This window comes from Eleutherodactylus coqui, chromosome 9, assembly GCF_035609145.1.
Source record: "Eleutherodactylus coqui strain aEleCoq1 chromosome 9, aEleCoq1.hap1, whole genome shotgun sequence".
NCBI lineage: Eukaryota > Metazoa > Chordata > Amphibia > Anura > Eleutherodactylidae > Eleutherodactylus > Eleutherodactylus coqui.
The window spans coordinates 53,445,359-53,470,960 of NC_089845.1; the positions used below are offsets into that span (position 1 = coordinate 53,445,359).

At 44.8% G+C, this 25,602-nt stretch overlaps 1 protein-coding gene across 3 annotated transcripts; it reads right to left on the reverse strand.

Moving 5' to 3' along the window:
- Positions 1–80: 80 nt before the first annotated feature.
- On the reverse strand, positions 81–24,195 carry DEK (DEK proto-oncogene). 3 transcript variants are annotated; one of them, XM_066579417.1, is made up of 12 exons: positions 20,471–20,587; positions 20,263–20,381; positions 18,165–18,324; positions 13,114–13,212; positions 9,229–9,338; positions 7,843–7,937; positions 7,606–7,726; positions 4,570–4,779; positions 3,335–3,464; positions 1,638–1,798; positions 1,457–1,525; positions 81–738 (listed from the first exon to the last, which is right to left on the reverse strand). In XM_066579417.1, the coding sequence occupies exons 3-12, from the start codon at positions 18,313–18,315 to the stop codon at positions 727–729; spliced, it is 1,158 nt and encodes a 385-aa protein (XP_066435514.1). In that variant the 5' UTR covers positions 18,316–18,324; positions 20,263–20,381; positions 20,471–20,587; the 3' UTR covers positions 81–726. The 3 variants fall into 3 exon arrangements, with proteins under 3 accessions (XP_066435514.1, XP_066435513.1, XP_066435515.1); XM_066579416.1 differs by lacking the exons at positions 20,263–20,381; positions 20,471–20,587 and adding an exon at positions 24,013–24,195; XM_066579418.1 differs by lacking the exons at positions 20,263–20,381; positions 20,471–20,587 and adding an exon at positions 24,013–24,192 and having other exon boundaries at positions 4,576–4,779.
- Positions 24,196–25,602: the final 1,407 nt, after the last annotated feature.

Consider the following 25,602-nt stretch of genomic DNA (forward strand, 5'->3'; position numbering starts at 1 on the left):
TCACACATTTTGCACAAATATATGCACTGTATTATTTTAATAGTTGTATACTCCAAAAATTGTTATTTTACACAAATCAGAAAAGGTTTTAAAAAAAAAATTTAATGAATACAAAAAAATTTTTAACATCTACATGCAATGTATCCAAAATCTGCATGCCGTGTACAATGAAAGTAAAGAGGACAACGATGGCTTAAAAGGAATTGACCTTAACAGTGAAATCTTATAAGAATCCCTTACTCATTTTTTTTTGTAGATAAAAATCAGTAAAATAGAAGATAGTCCATTTAAAAACGCTGACACCAGAGGGTACTTTTTTTTAATATTTATAAATTTGTATTTTTTTGTTTTTTTAAATATCCCTCTGTTTGATAAATAACGTAGATAAGCATGACAAGGTGATAGTGTAGTTTTGCAATATAAATCCCTGTACAAATGGCTGCCCATTTAGGCAGTACTAACAATAATAATGGCTTTATAACATAGGAAAAGTGGCAAGTAAACAAAAAAAAAACAAAATTAAAAAATACTAAAATAAATTTTTTTTAATTAAGCAATTTACAAAACAATTCAAATTGCAAGATCTGCTTAAAATATACTGTACCCAAAGTGGTAAAAAACCAATACAATTTTGCTGGTGTCTGATTTCTTGGAGCTTGTAATCCAAATGAGCATATTTTTAACAGTTCATGTATTCTCCGTGATTAAAAGTAGTGATTTATTAATTCAAGAAATCAACTGCAGAGAGAAAAAAACAAAAAAAAAAAAAAAAAAAAAAAACACATGAGCAACTTTATAACAAGTCTAAAGCATAATTTTCTCCCAATTCCAGAGATTTTATCCAGTATTCTTACTAAAGTGGTTCTGTCAAAAAACAAACAAAAACACGCACAAAATACTTACCCATTCCTCCCCAGGCAGTCTACTCACCACACCTTCTCCCCATCGATCTTATTCTGTCTCCTGCAGTCCCCCCGGGTCACCTCACCTCCAGCCAGCCAATTCTTCATCTTCCAGTGACGAATTGTCCATCGCCGGAATTCTTCCTACCGGGCAATGTACTGCCTAGCAGGAAGCTTCTGGTGCCATGTCGGGCAAATGCCAGGACTGCACCTGCACGCTGTCTCATTGGGAGAGTTCCTATATCTACGCTGCGAGAACGTGCATGCGCAGTCCCGAGATAGCATCCGGCGCCTCCTGCTAGGCAGTGTAGGCTAAATCACTATGACGCAGCCTACACTGACCTTCCAGAAGCAGACTGCAACTGCATAACAAATGAAGAGGATTCGGCCGGCTTGCGGTAAGGTGACCCGCAGGACTGCAGGTGCAACAAGGAGAACATCGGTGAGTAGATGTGGTAAGTAGACTGCCTGGCAAGGAATAGGATAGTTTTTTTTTTAATGACAAACCCCATTTAAAACACAAAAGGATACTGGTGTGTAAAACAAACACTCACTTCTGTAACTGTCTCCTTAATGAATCCCTTTCTTGAGCTCAAATCACAATTCGGATAGCTTTCATGCACCTGAAAGTGAAATATTCCATGAAATGCTGGAGATTTTCATAGACTGATGTGAAATGTGGTATCAGAATAAAACAAGTGAGGCTTTAAACATGCTGCTCAGTAAGACAAATACCTTTTTGCGGATTTGTTTCATTGTGACTTCTTCTAGTTTTGCGTCAGCCAAAAGCTTCCTTATGGTTTCACGTAGCTCATCATCAGTTGGTGGTCTTCTTACCTTTTTGATCAGTGCTTCATTGTCTGAGGGGTCATCACTGTCTGACTCAACAGCTTTCTCTGTGAAAACATTAGGTAATCCTTACCAGACTATTTGCTTAGATTGAAAAAATAAAAATAAAAAAAAACAACCAAAATAACAAAAAAAAAAAACAAAAACATCAGATTATGTAGCAAAATGTTCTGTGGTTTTCTGTAATCTCTGAATGTAGAGATAATTAGCAATCTGTACAGTGCTGCAGAATGTGTGTGCACCATAAAAAAAATGAAATAAACAAACCACAACAAAAGGGGAGGGAGAACTGTCAGCAAGGTGCGACTTGACAACTCTATGGAGCAGGAGCCTGGGAAAGGCTATTTGTATGCTCCAAATGTGAGGAAAGCCAGGCTTCGTTTTTTTGTACAATCCCTACACTGCTGCCGGTCACTGCACTGGCTGCTTGTCAAATACAGACTACAATTAAAACTCCTCACTCTTATCCATAAGGCCTCATGTCCACGTGGAAAATCAGGCCCGTCGCTGGGCCGAAGAAAGATCTGGCCACGAAAAAGGGAAGAACCGCAGAGTCCGGAGCAGGTGAGTTTAATTCTGGTACGGGTCTCCCGCGGATCCAGACTGCTTGAATAGAAGCTCGCGGGAGACCCGCACGAAAATGGAGCACGTCCATTTTTTTTTCCCACACGCGGATCCGCGCCTGACAGGAAAAATGACATCCGCAGGCATTTAACTACCTGCGGGTGTCCAATGCATCCCTATGGGGCGGGGATCCGCGTGCGGAAGAAACGCTGCGGATTTTAAGCCTGTGGACATGAGGCCTAAGGCCTCATGTCCACGGGGAAAATCAGATCTGCTGCGGATGCAGTGCTGATGCACTGTAATTGTCTTATTTTTCATGCGGGAGATCAATTGAGCTATGTGCTCTATGAGCTCCTGCACGCCTGATCCGCACTAAAATGGAGCATGTTCATTTTTTCTTCATGTTCCAGAAATTTTTAAATTCACTTTTAAATACCATCTGCGGGTATTTATCTACTCGCGGGTGGTCAATGCATTCCTATGGGGCGTGGGAAAAACGCTGCGGATTTTAATTCTCATTTTCCCCGTGGACATGAGGCCATAGGCTCTCCCTCGCCCACCGAGAGGAAGGGAGGTACTATCCTCCCAGTTTTCCCGAACCTAGACAAACAGACTAATTATATGTAGAACAAATCTCTAGAGCCAGATCTTTGTGCAATATGAATATAAAGCCAAATCTCATTAGCTCAATGCCAAATATAGCCTGCGTAGCAGGCCAAAAAAGTTTTCGTCTCTTTACGTCATCTTGGAAGCAAGTTGCAGGCAAGTACATGATTTGTGAAGGTGTTCCACAGCGACTACAACTGCGAAGAATTCGGAGGCATCTATTATGCAACTTTTGATCCCAAAGAGGGTCATTGTTGTAAATATAAATAATATTCAATTATTTCGAACTGCACAGTAATCACCATGAAGGCCTCATCAATACAGGGGGTGGGGGCAGCATTCCTCACGGGAACCGAGTTGGGTGACTCAAGATAATTTACTTATATACAGTAATCTCAACAATCATAACTTACCTTTCTTGGAACTATTTGTACTCTTGCTAGTACTACTATCTGCTTTTTTTATGTTTGAAGACTTTGCGGTTGTTTTCTTGGATGCCGCTTTGGGTTTGGCCTTTTCTTTCTTTGAAACCTTCTTTGGAGGCTACAAGTTAGATTTACAAATACTTGTGTTAAATAGCAACCTAGCACCAAACTGTAGGAAGATAAAGGTGTCTCTCCATCTGTGCAACTACCTCAAAAATAAATTACCACCACTGAGGGTCACAAAAGTATTTGTTTTAAGTTTTTATCCATTTTTCAAGTGCCATAAGTTTCTTCTTTTCCATCAATGTGGCCATATGAATTGTATTTTTATGGCATTATTCCTAGTACATTAAAATGTATCGATATTTTAACATTCCTGTAATCTGATTACCTTTTTATCTCGGTGAGCACTGTAAAAACTGCATGTTCAGTTTATTCTCCAGGTCAGTACAATTACAATGATACCAAACCTCCCCCTGTAGAGACAATAGTCACTACAGAGCTGATCTGGGTCTACAAAGGACCCTGCAGCTCTGCTGCAACAAGGGGTACCCGGCAGTCACGTGATCACCAGGTTGTGTAGTAGAACTAACACTTGTGCTTTCTCTCTTTGGTACGTAGTGCTCAGAGCATTATGTAGCTGGGAAGAGAGAAGTGGGTTAAAAACGCTTCTCCCTTCTCTTCGGTTATGTCTAACAGCCCAGAAGCTTTAATAATGTGCAGTTATTCTGCCATCGGCTGGGGTTAAAGCCCAGGATCAAGTGCCATAAATTTACAGCGTTTTATTTTAGTCCCACTTGGTGCCTGATCACTCATAATATTTCTGAACTGCAACATAGAAAGGCATCTTGTTAGGCCTCAAAAGACCTAGGAACCTTCATTAGGCCAGCAACTGCTAGGACATATCCTCCTTGATTTGGTTAACCCAGGAAGCTCCCTCTGTATCTAACCACTTCAATGTCAGTCGATAATGATGTGGCATCTAAGTCAGCTGTAGATTACAGCTGGCACACACTGACGACATGGGTTCAGCTGAGCGGTACATATGGCAGTTTGTGGAAACAACTTCCCACCTACCGTATGCAATACCTGGCAGCCAACTACCATTGCCTGACTTCTCATTTTCTGTTGCCTTTGCAAATTCCCCTAAAAAGGGAGTTCCATCAATCTAGTCTTGCTTATTAGCACTTTCCTCCTAAAATATATGTAGACGAATTTCTCACTTGTACCTCTTCATCCTCATCTTCTACTTCCTCCTCACTTTCTTTGTCATCACCTGAAGACTCCTCCTTATCCTTCTTCTCTTCCTCACTACTAGACTCATCAGTTAGTATCACATTGGATCTACGAGACTTTGATTTTCGTGCAGATCCAGAGCTGCTACGTTCTCTTTTACCACCTTTCGGAGACTTTGATTTGATCTTTGGCAAGGGCTGGAAGAGAAGTACATTGTTTCCATTAAAACATTTTTTCTAACATACCACCACAAAAAAAAAAAAAAAAAAAAAAAAGTTAATTTTACATTTTGATAACCCTTTTTCCTCTCTTGAATCTACTAATGAAAGTCAAAATAAATTTTGCGCTACTGTTATTAAGTCTGGATGATGTTTTATCCTTAAGTCTATTATCTACCTATGCATATTTTTACATTTCATGTTAAAATTCTCAGATGTGGAAGATTATTGAAAAAAAAAAAAAAAAAAAAAGTTAAACATGCTCAGTAAGGCAAAATAAATTAGAGAGTCACTGACGTACAAGGCTCACCTTCAGTTGCCCTGCCTAGTATTCTCCATTCTACAAAGTGGTTGAAGCCACTTGTTTTCCTACATCGCAATACTTACAATCTTTACTTAAGGCTAGTTTCTCAATGGTGAGTGCGATATTGTGCTAGTCAAAGTTTTTAGTTTTAAGGAAAATCACCTCGTATCGCTCAGGTGAAATTCCGATCCTATTTGTGCGTGTTTCATCCATTAGAGTTTCGCATTGATTTCAATGGGAAACCTCGCACTCACACACACACTGCATGGCATGCGTGAGCCATGCAAAGTATTTAAGGTCCAATTTAAATCAATGGGCGATGGCACCATTGACATGGCACCAGTTTTTCCTCTCGCAGCAGTGCTGTGAGGAAAAAAAAACAAAAAAAAACAAAAAAAAAAAAACACTGCTCATGTGTATGACTCCATTTAAAAGAATGGAGATCAGTCACAAGTTGTGTGTCTCGCAACACACAAAACGGGCGTGAGATCCACACTCGTGTAAAAGTAGCCCGAGAAAGGTAATTAATGATCAGTGAGAGCCTGATTCACTGCACCTGAGCAGATAAGCAGAAGGGAGTGATGCAGCCTCATTGCTGCTCAGGGACAGCATTATATATTTAGTTGCAGCCACGAATGCTCCTGTAGCAAATATTCCATTCACTTAAATAGGACTGAGCTAAAGGTCCAGGCATGGGCACAGCCAAAAAGGTATGGAGTCGTGTCTGAGTAAAGAAGTAGACAGTCACCCTCCTCTTCCTTCAGCTGAACACCAAGGGAGTCAAGAATAAGATCTGCTGGTTAGGCGCCTGTTGCAAGCGACAGTACACTGGGGATACGGAGCTGAAGCTGCTGCTCCCACCTGGATAGTGACTGGCACAGCTCCCACTGATTTTAGTGAGCTGCATCTGCAGTTACCAGCCTCGGTCACCATACTAGGGCTAGAGCAACAGCTCTGTACCTTTAAATATTCTGGTGCTGATTGTGGGCATGACCTAGGGTTGGGACATCGAAAACAGATATATCGCTAATGCTTTGGCGATACTATTTATCGATTGTTAGGTCCGATATATCGGTAACATTGATAGTTTAGGGCGATATATCGATTTTTGTAAAGAAGAAACGTGTCTAGTCTAGTGACCTTATTTTCTTTCTTTAAATTCTGCCCTTTCCTTTGTGTTGGTACGGGATGTCGTTTTGCTCGAGGCACTAAACAAGTTCTACAAACTTTTGGAAAGTGTGAGGTGACTGTCACCAATACGGTTTGCTCCAGGCAAAACGACTCTTAGAAAAAAGTGGGGTCTTCGGCCCCTTTGCCACATGCGTTTGTTCATCGCATTAGACGCAGGCTCTGAACGCCTGCGTCTAACGCGATGGCTGTGGGCAAGGCTTTCTAAATAAAGCATTTCCACATGCAGATGAAGGACTGCGCTGAACGCACGAAGGTCACGTCCAGAAAAGGAGACGTGACGTGTCGTGCGTTCAGTGTCTAAAGTGAATGCAGTGCCCATAGAAAAGATAGGAGACCCATCTAACGAAATTAGTTGCGTTCAGGGCACTGTGGTCGGGTTACCAGGCCCTGCATTGTTTACAAGTTGCCATGGAGACCGTTGGTCCCTCAGCGGCAACATGAAAGGCTCAGTTTTCTTTATGGAGCTCTCATCAGAAGGTTGAAGAGGAGACCTGGAACCTCAAAAAAAAAAAAAAAAAAACACGAAGAACATTAGATGAATCACTTTGTTCTTAAAAATGCCCCCCCCTCTCCCCCCAGGTCGTTTAGGAGACAATCCTTTTAAAATATGGAGGGAAATATGTTAACCCTACTCAGATTTGTACCAGCTTGGTAGAAAATATCTTTCTGTAGTTGCTACTTCAGTTCCTGCAGAAAGAAGGTTTTCAAAAGCTGATGAAAGTATGTCTGCTCGAAGGAGCATTGGGAAGGGAGAGCATGCGAACAAATGAATATTTCTTGGCTCATTAGATAACGATTATTGGGGCCAATGATAAACTTCTTTTCATATACCTCATTTTAATTGTTTCATCTGTAATTTATTTTCATTTGTAACTTATAAGTATTAATAACATCATGAAAATATATTAAAGTTAATAAATTCAACAGTTTAGTTTTCTTTAAAAACGTTAATTTTTTTTGTTGATTGTGTTGCTTTATTCACCCCAGACCTGTTTTATTTTTATGCAGCATTTTAAAAAGTCGATATATCGAAATAGATAGTTTTCCACTGATATTTTACAATAATCGATAGTTTGTTCAGCAATAGTTGATACTATCCACTATTGATATTTTTGTGTCGATGTCCCAACCTTAGCATGACCTTTCCTGAGGATAGGTTATGAATAGCATTTCCCTGGAAAGCCCCATTAAGTTTTTGGAAACCTCATACAGAAGCCCCAACAAGTCTATTTTAAGTGCAAGTACACTTTCAAATATTGCATCTGGAAAGAAAAAACAAAAACAAAAAAAACTAATGTTGAAAGTCGTACTTTTCCTGTAGACTTTGGGTTCATCAGGAAATTCATAATTCTAGAAACCAATTCGATGTTCGAACCAGACTTTTCCAGATCAAGAACAGTGCAGATAATTTTCAAGTCATTTTTTCTAAGCCTAGTAAAAATTAAAAACAAACAAAAGTGTATATAAATTTTTTAAAAATTGTCAATATAATACACCCCCCATGGGCAAAAAAATGAATACTCCACATACAATAGATCCACACTTACTTCTTGAGCATCTCTTCTTTCTTTTTGAACTGTTCGCTCCCTTTTTCAAATGGAAAGCCATTGAATTGACCGATATTTCTCTTTACCATGGCCACCTAGAAGTCATATTATAGGATCAAGTTTCGCACTTTCCACGATATTCGTGACAATTCCCTTTGCTGCATACAATTATACACAAAATTGAAGGACAAAAATATCTCCATCATAATTTAGGTTTTGTATGATGTCAATGATAGCAAAGATTTTCACAACAGAATACAGAACTCAAATCCGTAGCAAAACTAAGTGAGAAGTAAGTGAAGGAGATTTTTTAAAATCCCATTCACACATTGGCAAATAAGTGTGCATGAATATGGTGTGGATTTTCAATGTATATCGGGTGCAGATTTCTTTGTTGCTTGTCTACCGAAAGAATCAGAAACAATATAATGTTCTATTAAAACATGACAATGGCCATTTCCAATGTGAAGCAAACATTTAAAAAAGGGGTTGTACCGGAGTCATTTTTTATCTCCTATTATCCCTAGGATAGGTGATAAAATTCTGATCAGTCAAGTACCCCCCAAGTCCCATGAGCAGGGGTCCTGCGTCCCCTTCACTGCACCCCTCTACCAGCCAGTTTTCAAACAGGGACAATCAGAAATAGCTGAATACAAGTGCTCGGCAATTTCTGTCGATAAAAGTGAATAAATAATTTCTTTGAAACAAAGAAAACATAAATTGGCATCACTGCATTTGAAGAACCCTAAACTAAGTATCACTGAAAGAGCTAAAATTCAAAAATTGTGAGTTTTTAGCTCACCCAATTTCCTAATAAAAAAAGTGATCAAAACGTCTTATGTAACAAAAAAAAAAAAGCGAGAACTAGAACTCTACCCTCAAAAACCATCCCTAACAAACTGAAAAACAAAAAAGCTAAAGGATTTCAATATGACAAAAAGTTAGGATTTAAGTTTTTAAAATTAGCATAAAAACATAGTATTCTCCTAATTGCACTGACCCATAAAATGAGGGTAACATGTAATTTCTACAGCACCATGAATGCTGCAAAAGCTGAACAGTCGAATGGGTGATCCCACCAGTAATTGACAGTTACCTGTGAATGACTGCACACAAAAGGGGTAGCTGTCAATTTCTGATGGAACCGCCCAGCTCAGAATGTGCAGAGATGTAAATGAATACAAGTTCTACAGAATATCTCCCCAAAAAACTATCTGCTCAGTTCCTCCAGCCCTATAACATGAGGCCTGCACTCTAGACCACCTGTTTGAGATGACAGATTCCCTTTACACAAGATAATTTTGCATATCTTTTACCGAAAGTAAAAAAATAAGAAATGCATAAGACAGTTCAGATCTCTCTGCAGTAATAGAATGTCACACTTACTGTGCCCTGACGATTGAACAGCAATCGATGCAAGAATCTTAATTCATCACATTTCTTCTTCTTCAAAAAATATTGTACTCTTTCAATATCACACAGCTTTTCTCCCTTCCCTAACAGGAAAAATAAGAGTGGATAACCCCATCAGTCCAACAGATTGTTCAATCAGCAATAGTCAAAGCCAAACCAAGTAGGAGAAGAAATGACATAGCAACAAGAGAAATGTATATTATATCGAAGTACCAAGTGCAAACAGTATTTTTTGGATTGCTGCTCTAATACAGTAAACCTTGTAATTAGTAAACTTTTAAATGGCCATTACAACACCTATTAGACCAGGCTCACACGACTGGGTTGAATTCCCTATGAAGGAGGCCCGCAGTGGATTCAGGCTATGAGCCCAGCCAGTGACCCTGTGCACGGCACCAGTATTACAAATTAGCGCGAAGGCGCACAGCTTTTTTGGGGGGGGGGGGGGGGGGGGGGGGGGGGGATATGGGGGTGGGGGGCGTTTGCATTTCCCACGCCGTTGCTTAGCAAGGATGTGGGTACACGCAGCAGCCGTATGGGATACCGATTGGATATCTCCATTGACATGAAATGGAGGCTTGGTGCACAAATGCTGCTGTAAAATAGAGCATGCTACGGTTTTTCCTCCGCTTGCGGAATCCACAATTCATATTCACGAATGTAAGAGGAGGGGAAGAAAAAAAAAACCACAATGCTTTTTAACCCTTTCCAATCCAATGTCGGGGCTGCCCCAACATCATCATTTTCCCCCACAGCTCCGATGTCGGAACATGCCCGACATTGCAGTGCAGGGGTGCATCTGCACTCGATTGTCAGACATCGAGTGCAGAAGCACTCCTGCACTGGTCCTCATCGAGGACCCCCGAGAAGGCAGAAAGGATTTTTAACCCTTTCTGCCTTCTCCTTTACACATTACATAGCGCTCAATTAGAGCCATGTTATGTGTGGAGATTCCGCACGACGATCAAGTGACCGCTCGTGTCACTTGACCCCAGCTGTCACATGATAACCGAGCCAGGAGGCTGAAGGGAGAATGCAGAAGTATTACTTCCGCATTCTGCCTGGCAATCATGTGACTGTCGGGTGCCACCTGATCGCCAAGCCGGGAGGCTGAAGGGAGAATGTGGAAGTATTACTTCCGCATTCCCCCCACGGTGTAGTGACCACCTGCAGCCTCTTGAACTTCGTCAGATCAGGAGGGTGAAGGGAAAATTTATTTTTTCTCATCCATTCTCCCCAGCTCCAATTTATTTGGAGCTGGGGAGAATGGATGAGAAAAAAAATAAATGGATTGGAAATAATTAATGCCCTCGTTTTACCATGGATCATCACGTGGACACTGATTGCGGAATCCACAATTCAAATCCAGTCGCGTGAGACCGGCATTACACAGTAGGCCTGAGTGATTTGGCCTAAAATTAAAATCTTGATTGTTTTTTTTCCCCAATCACATCTCAATTTGGAGCGAGGTTTGTTTCCCCTTTTGAAATAAGCTTAAGAAATACTCTTCTTTTACACACAAGTAAATCACTTACACAGCAATTCCATAATATAAACTCGACAATTTTCACAATCAGTACTTATCAAGGAATTATTGTGAATGCCATTCCCTCATGTAAAAGAATGTTACGAAATTTAGTTACATACAAATGAAAGATGGGTTCTCTAGTCCCCGTATACTGCCCCCTCCAGTCATCACAGCCCCCACACATACGGTCCTCCACCCTCACAGCCTCTTACACATGGCCCTCTTCCCCCTCAATTGTCACAGCTCCTATGTACCTTCTTCCCCCTCGTTAGAACACCGAGGGTTGCTATGGAAAGCACAGCGCCAGTGTCCACGAGTGGAGAGTCATAGCAATTCTCCGCTTCTGGGATTTAAATCGTGGTGTGCTGCGATGAGCCTATCTATTAGATAAGCTCATCTTGGAGACCTGTCACCTTTTCCCCCTCGGCTGAATATCGCTAGCAATATTCTGCCTTGGCCGTGAGCCATATGCATAATTGTCAGATGCACAATAACCAGTAAGTTACTAACAGCCAATATTGGGGCTTCAAGTAGGCAAATAGGAATTAATTTTATTTTAATCATGTGTGTAATATAGAAGAAAGTGGTGTATGGCTCTCCTTACATTAGTGTCATGGGTGTAGTTTATAATGAAAACCATGACTGCTGGACCTACATTATGAAAGATAAAAACCACTAAGTTAGGGTGTCTTCACACTTGCGTTTTTAAGATTAGAAAGTACTATTGACATTGGTGTTACGGCACCCATTACGTTTATTGTCTTTGACGCGCACTGTCACCTCAGTTTGCAGTAGTGTTGTGAACTACGAAACTGGACTGCTATGGGGTGGAAAAGGGGTTGCCTTCAGCGAACGATCCAGGTGTAGTTTAAGCACCGACAACTGCAGTGTTTGTGTCTGGAGACCTAGAGGTGAACATCTCAATCCTGCCTTTGCAGTGGCGCGGCACACTGCCCCCACTGCTGGTGTGATGGTCTGGGGGGCATCACATACAACAGTTGGTCACCCCTAGTAGTGGTATGAGGAACAATGACAGCTCAGCGATATGTTCAGGACATCCTACAGCCACATGTGTTCCTCTCATGGCAATATTTCCCAGCATGATAATGCTTGGCTGCACACACAAGTGTCACAATTTCGTGGCTGCCCGGTCGCCAGATTAATCATTAGTAGAACATGTATGGGACCATCTGGGACGCTAACTTTGACAGCCTACAAGCCTGCATGGCCTTGATGCTCAGTTACATTAAATGTAGACTGATATGCTGCAGGATACCATAAGAAACCTGTCTATTACATCTTGCATCCAAACTAGAGGTGGTACAACAGGGTACTAGACCCTCCATGTCCACCCATATCACATGTTGTATCCAGGCTAGAGGCGGCACAACAGGGTACTAGAGCCTCCACGGCTGCCTGTATCATGTTGTATCCAGGCTAGAAGCAGTACAACAGGGTACTAGAGCCTCTATGCCCACCTGTATCATATCTTGTATCCAGGTTAGAGGTAGTACAACAGGGTACTAAAGCCTCCATGCCCACCCATATCACATGTTGTATCCAAGCTATAAGTTGTACAACAGGGTACTAGAGCGTCTACGTCTGTTTATCACATTGTATCCAGGCTAGAAGCGGCACAACAGGGTACTAGAGCCTCCATGCCCACCCATATCACATGTTGTATCCAGGCTAGAGGCGGTACAACAGGGTACTAGAGCCTCTATGCCCACCTGTATCATATCTTGTATCCAGGTTAGAGGTAGTACAACAGGGTACTAGAGCCTCCATGCCCACCCATATCACCTGTTGTATCCAAGCTAGAAGCGGTACAACTGGGTACTTAACCCTCTATGCCTGCCCGTATCACATCTTGTATTCAGGCTAGAGGTGGTACAACAGGGTACAAGAACTTCCATATTTGTCCTTCTCACATCTTGCATCCAAGCTAGAATTGGTACAACAGGGTACTAGACCAACCCTTCGAGTGTTCACTTTTCTGCAGCAAATTATCCTTTTGCTCTGATATTGTAATCATTTACTTATTTCAACCTTACAATCACAAAAGGGCCGTTCGAATCTGACTTCTACGTGCTTGGTTTTGTTTTTTTTTTTACAAGGAGTCAAAACGCAGTTTTTCTGGTGGCAGAAAAGCTGTGCGTTCTATTGAATATGAGGAACGTGAAGATCAGACTTTAAGTGTTCAGTGACGCTGCAAATCTCCATGGACAGAAATAAAGATATGCAAGTTACTGTCAAGTTCACAGGTTACAGAGAAGCAAAATAACTTCCCAATGAACATGTACGATTTTAAAGTAAAACAAAGTCATTACCTTCAGTTAAGACGTGATCTTTTTTCACAACTGGCATTTCAAGGCACAATCTCTCCACCTTCTTCTTCTCTCTTTTGCCCTCCACAATAAGGCTCTTTTCTAAGTGAAATAAATAGAAGTCATACAATTTCTTAAAAACCTTTTCATAAGGAAAACAAACATCCCTATCCAAGAGTACTGACTGAACCAGACATTTGGAACAAAGCTGCACAAAGAAGATAATCTGCAAGTGTCTGCTCACATTAACCTCAAGAACAAAATGAAGCTACATGCCAACATTTCTTCTTGAGGATGTGCTCATTAGATTCCCCCCACCCCACCCCCTCTAAAACATGTCCATTGATTTTCAGTGGGGCTTCTATCAGGGTAAAAAGTGTCCATTTGTGTCAGGCTCCACCGATCACTCCTAATCTGTATTCTACTCTCTCCTGTTGGATCAAATGGGAACAGGAGCTTAAGCGGTCTCTATTCCCAGCCCAGGTGGACAGGATATTAGAGTTCACGCACACCAGCAGATCAGATACCAGGAGGCAAGTTACAAATTGCTCTTGTGGTTGTACTACGTGCCCTCTGAGCTACACAAACATACCCCTGTTCTACTCCAGTGTGCTGGTACTGCGATACGAGGACAGACACTACTGCACGTCTTCTGGGACAGCCCCGAGTTAGTTGCCAATATACACAGGAATACCGAGAGATTATGGGCTCCATCAAAATACCTTTGCCTTAATTTTTAACATCGTCCTGTGTGGTCCTTGTCAGAGCCTCAGTCCATAACCAAATCGCTCTCCCTTTCCTTCCTCCTTACCTCACCCACCCCCCTCCTTACCTCACCCTTTACTTAGTCATGGAATAAGATGGGATAGCTGAAATGCAAACTATCAGTTTTGTGCGAGAAAATATTGCACATAAGTGCAAAAAAGTACACCAGCGCTACTTACAGAGATCTGTAAAAGCACAAAGAATCCACCGAGTAGAGATAACAGGAAAAAGGATTCTTTATTAGGACACACGGGTCCTCCTAGTGCAACGCGTTTCGTCTGAACAGACTTTATCAAGCACAAAAATAGTAATGTATAATGCACACAAAGGCATGGTATAAAATGCACACAAAGACATCACCTTATATACATATGTATCAATAGGAACTAATGAAACATGAAAACGAAAGTACCTGCTCATGTTGCCAGCGTGGCGGCCGCCATGTTGGAGGGGGGGTTTTAGGTCACATGTCTACGTTAAGGGTCACGTGGGTAGGCCGGGATGACGACAAAAGCGTCATCAGGAAGGGGGCGGGCTGATCGTATAGCGCTGCCTATTATGAGCTTAAAATAGAAATTCAAACTTTCCAAAATGTATATGCCGGAACCGAGAAGGGTTGAGTAAGTTCTGAGGTTATTATGAGCTATCGCGGGGTAGCGGTGTGGCCGCTGGATCCAGCGGAAGTGACGTGGGGTCACATACTGTGCAAAGGGGGGGGGGGGGGGGGGGGGGGGCGTGGCTGTCCAGGTGACGTAATGGTCACATGTTTGAGACTGGTGCGTGCCACTTGAAACGCAGCGCTCCGTAGTGCAGAACGAGTGACGGAATCGTCACATGTTGTGGGCGGGCCTTAAAAACGCCGGCTGTACAAGGGGGGGCGTAGTTGGGTGGCCAGGTGACGTACTGGTCACATGTCTGCGGCTAGAATGTAGCCCTTTGAACGAGGTGTCCCGTAGTAGAGATAAGTGACGGACACGTCACAAGTTCTGGGCGGGACCTAAAGGCGCCGGTATCCCAAGACCCCTATTATAGTGACTGAACAAATAAGTGGACAATGAAATGGAGTACAAGAATGTTAGTTATAGAGCCTATATAAAGACTATATGTTGTTAGCACCACGTATGGGAGCCTAGAGGTGTTGTGAACCTCTGTGGTAGGGTTACTTTATATGCCTATAACGGTGCTTAGTATATTTAGATAGACCCATGGAAGTGTATAAATGGGGAATAAATAAATAAAATGGATAAAAATATGGGACAGCTTAAATTTAGTTATAAATCATCAAATAATCGCTATAGGGCTAAAGATAAGCCAATTATAAATGTATATGCCATGGGAATTGAAAACTGAGAAACTGAAAAATTACGGTACTGATACATTAATAAAACATGGTGATGTCCCGTTATGTGTGAATTGCATATAAAAGAGGATAAAAATATGTAACATAGGTAAATACAAACATAAATATAAATATGGCAACCGGGCTGAGGCCCAATCAGTCCAGTCACCAATGCATAAACGTCACGTGTGTTAAAAAATTGGTACATGATGGGTGCTTTATACATGTATGTATGCCCCCATATATTATCATATACATAAGGATAATCCAGACAATAATAATGATAAAAATAATTAAAATTCATACGTTGAACCTGACTTTGCATGAACTAATGTACCATAATGATATTAATATATATATATACACACATGGTTCCAACAGTGAAATAGTATATAATATAAGATTAATGCATATAAAACTTACAATGCCTGAAAAATGTCTCCATTGTACAGCCGGCGTTTTTAAGGCCCGCCCACAACATGTGACGATTCCGTCACTCGTTCTGCACTACGGAGCGCTGCGTTTCAAGTGGCACGCACCAGTCTCAAACATGTGACCATTACGTCACCTGGACAGCCACGCCCCCCCCCCCCCCCCCCCCTTGCACAGTATGTGACCCCACGTCACTTCCGCTGGATCCAGCGGCCACACCGCTACCCCGCGATAGCTCATAATAACCTCAGAACTTACTCAACCCTTCTCGGTTCCGGCATATACATTTTGGAAAGTTTGAATTTCTATTTTAAGCTCATAATAGGCAGCGCTATACGATCAGCCCGCCCCCTTCCTGACGACGCTTTTGTCGTCATCCCGGCCTACCCACGTGACCCTTAACGTAGACATGTGACCTAAAACCCCCCCTCCAACATGGCGGCAGCCACGCTGGCAACATGAGCAGGTACTTTCGTTTTCATGTTTCATTAGTTCCTATTGATACATATGTATATAAGGTGATGTCTTTGTGTGCATTTTATACCATGCCTTTGTGTGCATTATACATTACTATTTTTGTGCTTGATAAAGTCTGTTCAGACGAAACGCGTTGCACTAGGAGGACCCGTGTGTCCTAATAAAGAATCCTTTTTCCTGTTATCTCTACTCGGTGGATTCTTTGTGCTTTTACAGATCTCTGTAAGTAGCGCTGGTGTACTTTTTTGCACTTATGTGCAATATTTTCTCGCTCATCCATAGTGGGTACTATTTGCCAATAGCACCCACCATCATCAGCAGCTCTCGGGACCTAGCCCCCCTGGATTGGCGCAACGAATTTCCACCACCCATCTATATATACACTGGAGTATATATACAATTTCTATAGGCTCGCTTGGATTTGGAGGTGATAGTGAGGCCATTGCCAGTCCTCACTTATCACCGGGTAAGTCACATACATTTACCGGTTTACCCACCCTTCTTATTTTACTTTATTGGTTTTCGGCTGAAGCGCCCTCCTAATTTCCTCTATCTTCAACTATCAGTTTTGTGGTGCCCTTGGATATTGGGGACTGGAATGTACATCTGTTGCTCTTCCTCTCTGCACTTGAGGACATGCATACATGTCTTCCACTGCCCAAACTCTGGGAAGCACCAGGGTTGCAATTTCAAGATTGCTGGAGGGTCCCAGTAGTCTCTCCACTTTATACGTATTAGGCCAGCTTCACACTAGCGATAAAATTACACGAAAGCGAGTGAAAACACATGATTATGAAACCAATGGTTTCATTCTCATGTACGATGCTTTCACTCAAGCAATGTGGTGATTGAAGGAATCCCCTGGAGTAACAGGGGACTGCGATGTTCTCCCATTGAAAACAATGGGCAGTATCGCAGATTTTTTTAGCCTTGCAGGGATGCGCAGCTGTTGCTATGTGAAAAAAATCTCGCATCCAGGGGTTTCCACATGTTTTCAAACGGGCCGGCAGCAGGGGTCTCACCACTACCTGGAAAACAGGGGACCTATGGCCCAGTGTGGATGCAATCAGAAGAAGCTTATGCATAGCTATTAGCCCTTGCCATCAAAGTCTAGTGGGTCATCCTGTCAAGGTGACATACTCGCATATGGCAGTCACAAACTTGTGATTCAGCAGTTTATCATTCAGAGAGGTTAAACTCCGCTCTTGTGTACAGAAGTGTGCAGTACCAAATGCTTCATGTGCCACGGACATTTGATAAATCAGACAGAAGCAGCCAATATAGGTCCACAAATAAATTTGAATAAAATTCACTGTTGCCATTTACTAGCACTTTCTAGAAACAGAACTATGCAACTTATTTCCATTTACACAAGGTGGTTTTATTTGAGGTATTATGCACATTTTAGATTGATTTTTTTCTTCTTTTTTTAATTAGAACACACACAGCATGCTCTAGGTAAAGTCTCCCCATCCATGGACCGTGACAACAAAATGGAGGGTAGGAGGCAAAAGCCGGTTGCCAGGACAGATTTTATATTCACGATTGATTTAGCTAGTCCCGTTCTAAGATCATGGATGACTTCTCCTCACCTATTCCCCTCCCCAGTAGGCTGCCTTGACACAGGCGGTAAACACTAGAATTTCTGCTAGCGGAATCCCTGCAGAAGGTCTGCAACATCTACAATACAAGGTATGCGGAGGAGATTTCAAAATCTTTCACATGGTGGGGAAATGTTCTAAAAAAACGCTGTGGATTCTGAATCCGCAACATATCTATTTATGCTGCGGAATTCAACCTTTGAATTATAAAGGGTTACATTCCGACGCAATTCCACAATTAAGGAAACCGCCAAATCCACAGCACTTAGGTGCCGATTTGGCCACCGCTGATCACCTTTGGGTATTCGACTGCGAAATGCCCACAGCGATTCCATCCTGTGAGAATGTGGCCATACATTAATCACGGTCTGGAAAGTATAGTGAAGTGCTGACAGTATACACTATATTTAAGATGTAAAAGCTTTGACTAGTTTGCAGACCTTTTTTCTCACTGCTGTCATAGTCATCTTCCTCTTCATCATTTTCTCCTTCTTCACTTCCATTTGCAGTATCATCTTTCTCTTCTGCAGCTTGCTCCATAGTATCGGATTCTTCTTTATCAAGAGCGTCTGAAGTACTAGCTAAAGACATGTTTTTTATCTGAAATAAAAAAAGCAAAGGAAAACATTAGACATGAAATTTTGGAAAATCCTAGGCTTTACATGATCAGCCTTCATATTGTAGATGGCCTTGCGCTTGACTTGGGCGAGAGCAATCAACTTATAAACTGAATGATCACTGCATTAGGAACACCTATCAGTAACAGGTTGATCCTCCTTTTTGGGCGATCACGGCTTTCAGACATCAGGGAAGAGAGTCCACAAGGTGGCAAATAATTCTATACTAAACTCGACCCATGCTCACTGCAGCAGCTCCATCAGTTGGTGCACATCTTGCAGACAAGTTATCAAAACACAGCCCTTTCCAGAATATTACAAAAATATTCAATAGGGTTACAGAGTTTGGAGAATTTATTATTGTGCGCCTCCAACCATTCCCTAATGATCCAAGCACAATGACATGGGGTGTTGTTGAAAGGTGGCACACGAAAACTTCCTGAAGACATGGGAACAGATGGTCAGCTAACACATCCCTATAGTGTTTACTATTCCGGGATTATGGTATTATAACCTGTGGCCTAGGTCATGCCAGGAAACCGCTCCCAGGGCCATGACAGAGCCAGCATTGGCCTGCTGAACCACAATGTTACATCCACAGAGTCCGGCTTCATGCAGCTTACACCAAACGTGGCCACTTGTATGGTTCAGCAGTAAACTGGACCTGTCATATCACACAGTTCAGCGGACATCTTTTTTGAGCCCATACATGATATAGTTGGCGATGACGACTGTGGGTCATTAGGGACACCCTTGTCTTTGGCTATGCTACCTGATGCTCACCTCTAGGATCAACCACATGTGGCCTTCCACTGTGATTTTCTATCCGATATGGTCAGTCCAGTCTTGGCACACTTCATATCGTGGTTCAAAAACAGATGACAATCTGCCCACGGTCAAAGTCACTCAAGTGACCTAACTTCTACACAGAGGTCAGCACATTATCCGAGAGCAGGTAATGACATAACTCTCATTTGGTACCGCGATACTGATCACAAGATGTGGCACACCAGATGTTGCTAATGCAGCGATCAGTCAAAGTGTATCCGAGTTTCACATTTAGGCCAGCTTCACACGAGCGTGACGGGCTCCGCCGCGAAATATTCCGCAGTGAAGCCCGTCACGGCGCCCCCCAGAAACCCCATACTTACCAGCGGAAGATAGCGTGAAGACGCTTCCCCGCCCACCGCCGTCGCGTCATGTGACACGCCCACCGCGTCACATGACGTGGCCGGCCGTGTCACGTGACGCGCGGCGGTAGGCGGGGAAGCGTTTTTTCACGCTATCTTCCGCTGGTTGCAGCGGGAGATAGCATGAACGGACAGCTTCCATTGACTGCAATGGAAGCCGTCAGCGCGTACACCCGCGGAAAATAGAGCATGCCGCGGGTGAGAACGGGAGATTTCACGGTGCGTAATTCCGCGGTGGAATTACGCATCGTGAGCATTGTGCTATTAGGTTCAATAGAACCTAATAGCAGGGGGCAACGCAGCGGATTTTTGCCGCGGATTTACGCGGCGTAAATCCGTTCGTGGGAAGGAGGCCTAAAAGTGACCAGAGAGAAGCTGCTCTAAATTTACGCCACATCAGCCACTTAAACAATAATGACAGGATGTATTGGAAAGAGTAGGCAGCACTTCAGTTGTAAGTTCTACCAAGCGTGACTTACCAGTCTACGGAAGATTCAGCGACAGGGCATGCTGTGGGTTGCTGAGTTTGGTGCACACCGCACGCACTAGGGTGGCAGAGGTAGGCACACGGAGTAATCCTGGTGTGCTGATCAAACAATCACACCCACAGCACAAGTCAGAATATTTGCACTTAAAGGGAACTTGTCACCTGCCTAAAGCACCATAAACTAAACTTATGGTGCTGTTAGTGCAGGTGACAGGGAAACAGGAGGTACATTTATCACACTCACCCTCTTCCTGGATCCCACGATGCTCACATGAAAAATCTGTGCAGCGGCCTAAAAACTCTTTAGAATCCCGTAAGTATGCGCCACTATACAAGTCTATGGGAGAGCATGCTCAGGGGTCTCTGAAAAGGAAGAAAAGCCAGATTTTCAGCTACTGTACAGACTTCACAGGATCCAAGAAGCGGATGAGTGAATATGAAAAATACAGTACCCTGCTCGGTGGCCTCGCCTAACAGCACCATAGCTTAGTTTAGGCCAGTTTCACATCTGCGCTGGAACATTCGGTCGGAGGCTAATTCGCAGATCTAGCACAAAATACCAGAAGAAAAAGCACTGCATACAGCGGTAGGATGCCAGAAAGCTGAGGGGAAACCAAAAAAACCTATTATAGTCAACGGGGGTTCTTTCAGCCAGAGGATTCCCTTTTCCTGCTTCCCAAACGGAGCAGGAAACTGGAAACCCCAAGTATAAAGGTGAAACCACCCGGTATTTGTGTAACTTGACACCACCAGAAGTACAGGTGGAGCCAAGATACAAGGCGTTTGACAGGGAGTTGACGCCCCCTGTTACTGATTGGGCGTCCTGCACTCTCCCAGTCCTCACAGGTCCTGTAGCCACTGCCGGCCGCCATTGAGGAAGGTGAGAGGCGGCGCTGGGGACTTATGAGTGGTGGTGGTCAGCGGACAAGGCCGTGGAGGAAGGGGAGAGCGGTCAGGCTGAACTCTGCAGCGCTGGTGTGCGAGGGAGTGGTGACCCGCAGCCCGACGAAGTTCAGAAAACTCTTCGGTGGGCCAGAGCGATGAGCGCTCGTGACTTCAGACGCACGGTACTGTGAGCGGTGCAGAGTGCCGGTGGCTAGTGTGGGGTGGAAACAACAGCGTGGAAGGGTCGCCAGGGAGAGTCACAGCAGTCCGCTCCAAGGCAGCGGAGGTGACAGCCGAGCCAGCAGCAAATTCTGTATCGGCAAAAAAAAGGGGCGTCAGGGACAGTGAAAGCGTGGCTGCTGCGACGCCTGCTACAGTCAGTGCAGGAAAAAAAAGCAGGACCTGTGAGCCTGAGAAAGGAGACAATGGCCAGCAGCCAATCACAAACAGGGGGCGTCAACCCCATCAAACACCTTGCATCTTGGCTCCACCAGTACTTCCGGTGGCGTCAAGATACACTAATACCAAACCACCCTTAGTGTGTTTAAGGCAAGTGTCCCTTTAAGGCCTCATGTCCATGGGGAAAATCAGGCCCGCCGCGGATTCCTCATGGAGAATCCTGCAGCGGGTCCCTCCTTTCCCACGGACATGATGCTAAAAAATAAGAATTTACTTACCTGTCCGGACGCTGCGGACCTACCCTCTATCGCGGCCGGATCCTCTTTCTTCGGCCCAGCGGATGTGCTCGGCACGCCGGCAGCGTGCATGCGCCAGGCACTCCATTTTTTAAAAACTCCTGCTCTCCCGCGCGGAGAGCAGAAATTCAGGCACGGGTGTAACGTGGATCCGGACGGCTTCTGCGGGAGACCCGCACTAAAATGGAGCATATCGCGTTTTTTTTCCCCCGCACACGCAATCCGTGCTTCAAGGGGAAAATGACATCCGCAGGTATTTAACTACCTGCGGGTGTCCAATGCATCCCTATGAGGCGCAGATCCACGTGCGGGAAAAACGCTGCGGACTTTAATGACAATTATCCCGTGGACATGAGGCCTAAAAGGATTCTTCAAGCAAATTTTCCAACCTGATTGGATACTAAGTATTGATAGACTAGAGTAGCAGATAACCGAAACATCCATCTGACGCCAAGTGAGCACCACCCATTCTATCTACAGACACCTGTGCGTGGTACTTGCACTTTCCAGGGGGGGGAGGTCACACGATTGGATAGTAATTGCGGATTTCGCGCGTGATTGATCTGCATATCAGTGAAATGTATTGATTTACACAGTTCTGCTCACAGTGACGGGTCGGTGCGGTGTAACCCGCTCGCGGAAAACAGAACGCAGCATCTTCTATTTTACTGCAGATATCTGTGACACAGAGCCCATCGTGCTTATTGGCTGCAGATATACTCAACTACATTGTGTACGTGGTGCGGGTACCTGTGTCACCGGTAAGTCACGGCGTCGAAGATTTAAAAAAAAAAAAAAAAAGAGCTGTACTGTGTATGACCGTCTGCACAAGTACGCGGTCATACACTGGGTCAGCGGCCGGGTTCACCGCTGGGGGCCTCCACATACAATCCAACCCGCTCGTGCAAGCTTGGCCTTACCCAGTGTCGGAATTGCGCAGCAGAGTACACCTGGACAATCCCGTCCCTAAAAACTTCCTAACCAGTATTTCTACCCTGCTTACCTGAAAATAAGCCCTAACACAAATTCTCAGGATTTGATGATACTTGAAATATAAGCCCTACTCCAAAAATACACCCAAGTTACCAATAATAAAAAAAAGTCAATCTATGGCCGGCTTCACATGAGCGTGACGGGCTCCGCTGCGGAATATTCCGCAGTGAAGCCCGTCACGGCGCCCCCCAGAGACCCCATGCTTACCAGCGGAAGATAGCGTGAAGACGCTTCCCCGCCCACCGCTGTCGCGTCATGTGACACGCCCACCGCGTCACATGACGCGGCCGGCCGTGTCACGTGACACGGCGGCGGTAGGCAGGGAAGCGTTTTCACGCTATCTTCCGCTGTGTTACAGCGGGAGATAGCGTGAACGGACGGCTTCCATTGACTGCAATGGAAGCCGTCAGCGCGTACACCCGCGGCAAATAGAGCATGCCGCGGGTGAGGACGGGAGATTTCACGGTGCGAAATTCCGCGGTGGAATGCCGCACCGTGAGCATTGTGCTATTAGGTTCAATAGAACCTAATAGCTGCGGGCAACGCGGCGGATTTTTGCCGCGAATTTACACGGCGTAAATCCGTTCGTGGGAAGGAGGCCTAAATAGTGTCCAGGCAGCTGTGTTAAAAAAAAAAAAAAGGGGGGGGGGGCTTTTGGAGCAAAGATACAAGACCCTGTCTTATTTACAGGGAAACTGGGTACGTAGAAGTAACGAATTTCCAGCAATGCTATAAAACAGTCAAAGTTATTGTGTTTTTTGACAGCGGCCGATGCGTTTGATACCTTAGACGTGCTCCTTATACGCGGGGCGGTCTGCCAGGCTCTCCTGCCGAGGAGCGCTCTAGTTCACAAACATTTATTAAGAGTTTCCCCCAAGGAACCGAATCACCATAATGAAATTAAGGTGCGGAGAGTCAACTCCCCATAGAGATACTACAGGTCCCAGAGCAGCCGGAGGCGGGAAGTACAAGAGTATCTCCTGCACACCTGAGCCTCTCCAGCAGGGAATGGAGGAGCAGCCACCTGGTGAATACACACAGGTGAGTGCAGCAGGAACTGATGGCCTAAGTCAGATCTGTGAGGTGAAGGGTGGCCATCAGCAGGTCACCCTGGCAGACCACAGGCAAGCCGTATTACCAGTACCAGAGGCACAGACATACTACAGGCAGGTACTACCAGTACCACAGGCAGACAGGTACTACCAGTACCACAGGCAGGCAGGTACTACCAGTACCACAGGCAGGCAGGTACTACCAGTACCACAGGCAGGCAGATACTACCAGTACCACAGGCACACTATGAGGGGTACTTAGAGGGTAGATATACATGCGCACAACAGATGGTTCCCCTCAGGCGGCAGCTCCTCTCATGGCGCCCTCACACACAGGGCGGCCGCGCGCACTGATGTCCGGCCACTTACCCTGGAGATGGCGCGCAGCGGGGAAGACGAGCTGTAGAACCCACTAGAAGCTTCCGTCCGTGCTGGGAGCTGCCGTGCGCCTCAGGGGCTCCGCTAATAACTGACGCCCGGCGGGAGACGCGCTCAGACGGGGCCCATATTATTTATTTATTTTTATTTAAAATGGCGGTGTAAGAGCAAAGCGGGAAAGCCGGGACCAACCAAAGCGGAGAGGAGGGGCCGCCGCCTCCAGTCTGGGCGGGAAGAGCGCGGCGGGCTGCTGGGCGGTGTGTGACAGGAAGGACGGCGCTGACAGGAAATTATCAGCATGGAGGCTCTGTCACAGGCGGCTGCTGAGGGCTGCAGGGCAGCCGTCCACGGCCGGGCCTTCATGGCCACCACACAAGCAGTATATATATACATCCATATACTGTATATGTAACATATTAACCCCTCACACACCTATACTTCACCACAGATCGTTATCGTACTTTACGCTGTGCCTCACCGCAGCGCGTGAAATGCGTGCACAAAAAAGATAGCGGCATGCGCTATAATGGTGTGGATTAAGACGCACGTACTCGCCGAGCTGGTGCGCAGGGATTGTCAGGACGCAGCAATAACCTGCGTGTGCGCCAGCAAGAGCCGCTCGTGCGATTGAGCCCTGATTGACGGCCAATACGCCTTTTTACTGCGCTCACTAATGGGCTCCTATCCTGTACATCTGTCTAAGGCTAATCTCACACAGGTGACTGCCATATTGGGCCGTGATTCTTAATATCGCACTCGCCAACGTGAGTTTGCCACGGATGCAAGACGTATTTTATGAAAACCGTCTCCTTATTTCGGGGATGTAGCGATCTTCCGCCAAGGCTGCCAGTTGTGTATGAAGGCATTCTAAAGAATGGGGTTCATATTTGTGCATCTCGCAATGCGCAAATCTCTCGCGGGAATCTCAACTGTGTAAAACCAGCCTAAGGGTGGCTGCACACGGGCGGATTTCCCGCCGCGTTGCCCTGCAGCTATTCGGTTCTATTGAACCTAATAGCACAATGCTCACAACGCGGAATTCCGCACCGTGAAATCTCCCGTCCTCACCCGCAGCATGTTCTATTTGCCGCGGGCGTACGCGCAAATGGCTTCTATTGCAGTCAATCGAAGCCGTCCGTCACGTTATCTTCCGCTGTAGCACAGCGAAAGATAGCGTGAAACTGCTTCCCTGCCAGCCTCGTCATATGACGCGGCTGACGTGTCACATGATGCTGCCTGCGCGTCACGCGCTCTATTGCGCATGCGCGCCTAAGCGTCATGCGGGACGTCGGGTGGTGGATCCGGAGGTAAGTATGGGGTCTCTGGGGGGGGCGCCATGTGGGCATTAGCCCGGATTTTGATGTATGTTGCAGCATGTAAACGATTTACAGCGGGAGCATGCTTCCACTGTGGCGTCATCAGCACTCCATGATGTAATCGCGTAGGGCCAATCGGTTGCCATGGACTGGCACACCGTACACTGGTGCCCTGGACTGCAATGGCCTGTGAACGTTATTGTGAGTTACAGAAGTACTGCAATCCATTATCATAGCGATCGGAGCTTTTGTGGTTCAAGTCCCC

What these genes read in the sequence shown, in the direction of transcription:
- DEK (XM_066579416.1), bottom strand. Translation starts at nt 18,315, where the DNA reads ATGTCTTTAGCTAGTACTTCAGACGCTCTTGATAAAGAAGAATCCGAT. An exon ending in TGACAGCAGTGAGAAAAAAG is followed by an intron (nt 13,213 to 18,164) that starts GTCTGCAAACTA and finishes TATTTCACTTAG; the next exon opens with AAAAGAGCCTTATTGTGGAG. An exon ending in AAAGAAGAGATGCTCAAGAA is followed by an intron (nt 7,727 to 7,842) that starts GTAAGTGTGGAT and finishes AATTTTTACTAG; the next exon opens with GCTTAGAAAAAATGACTTGA.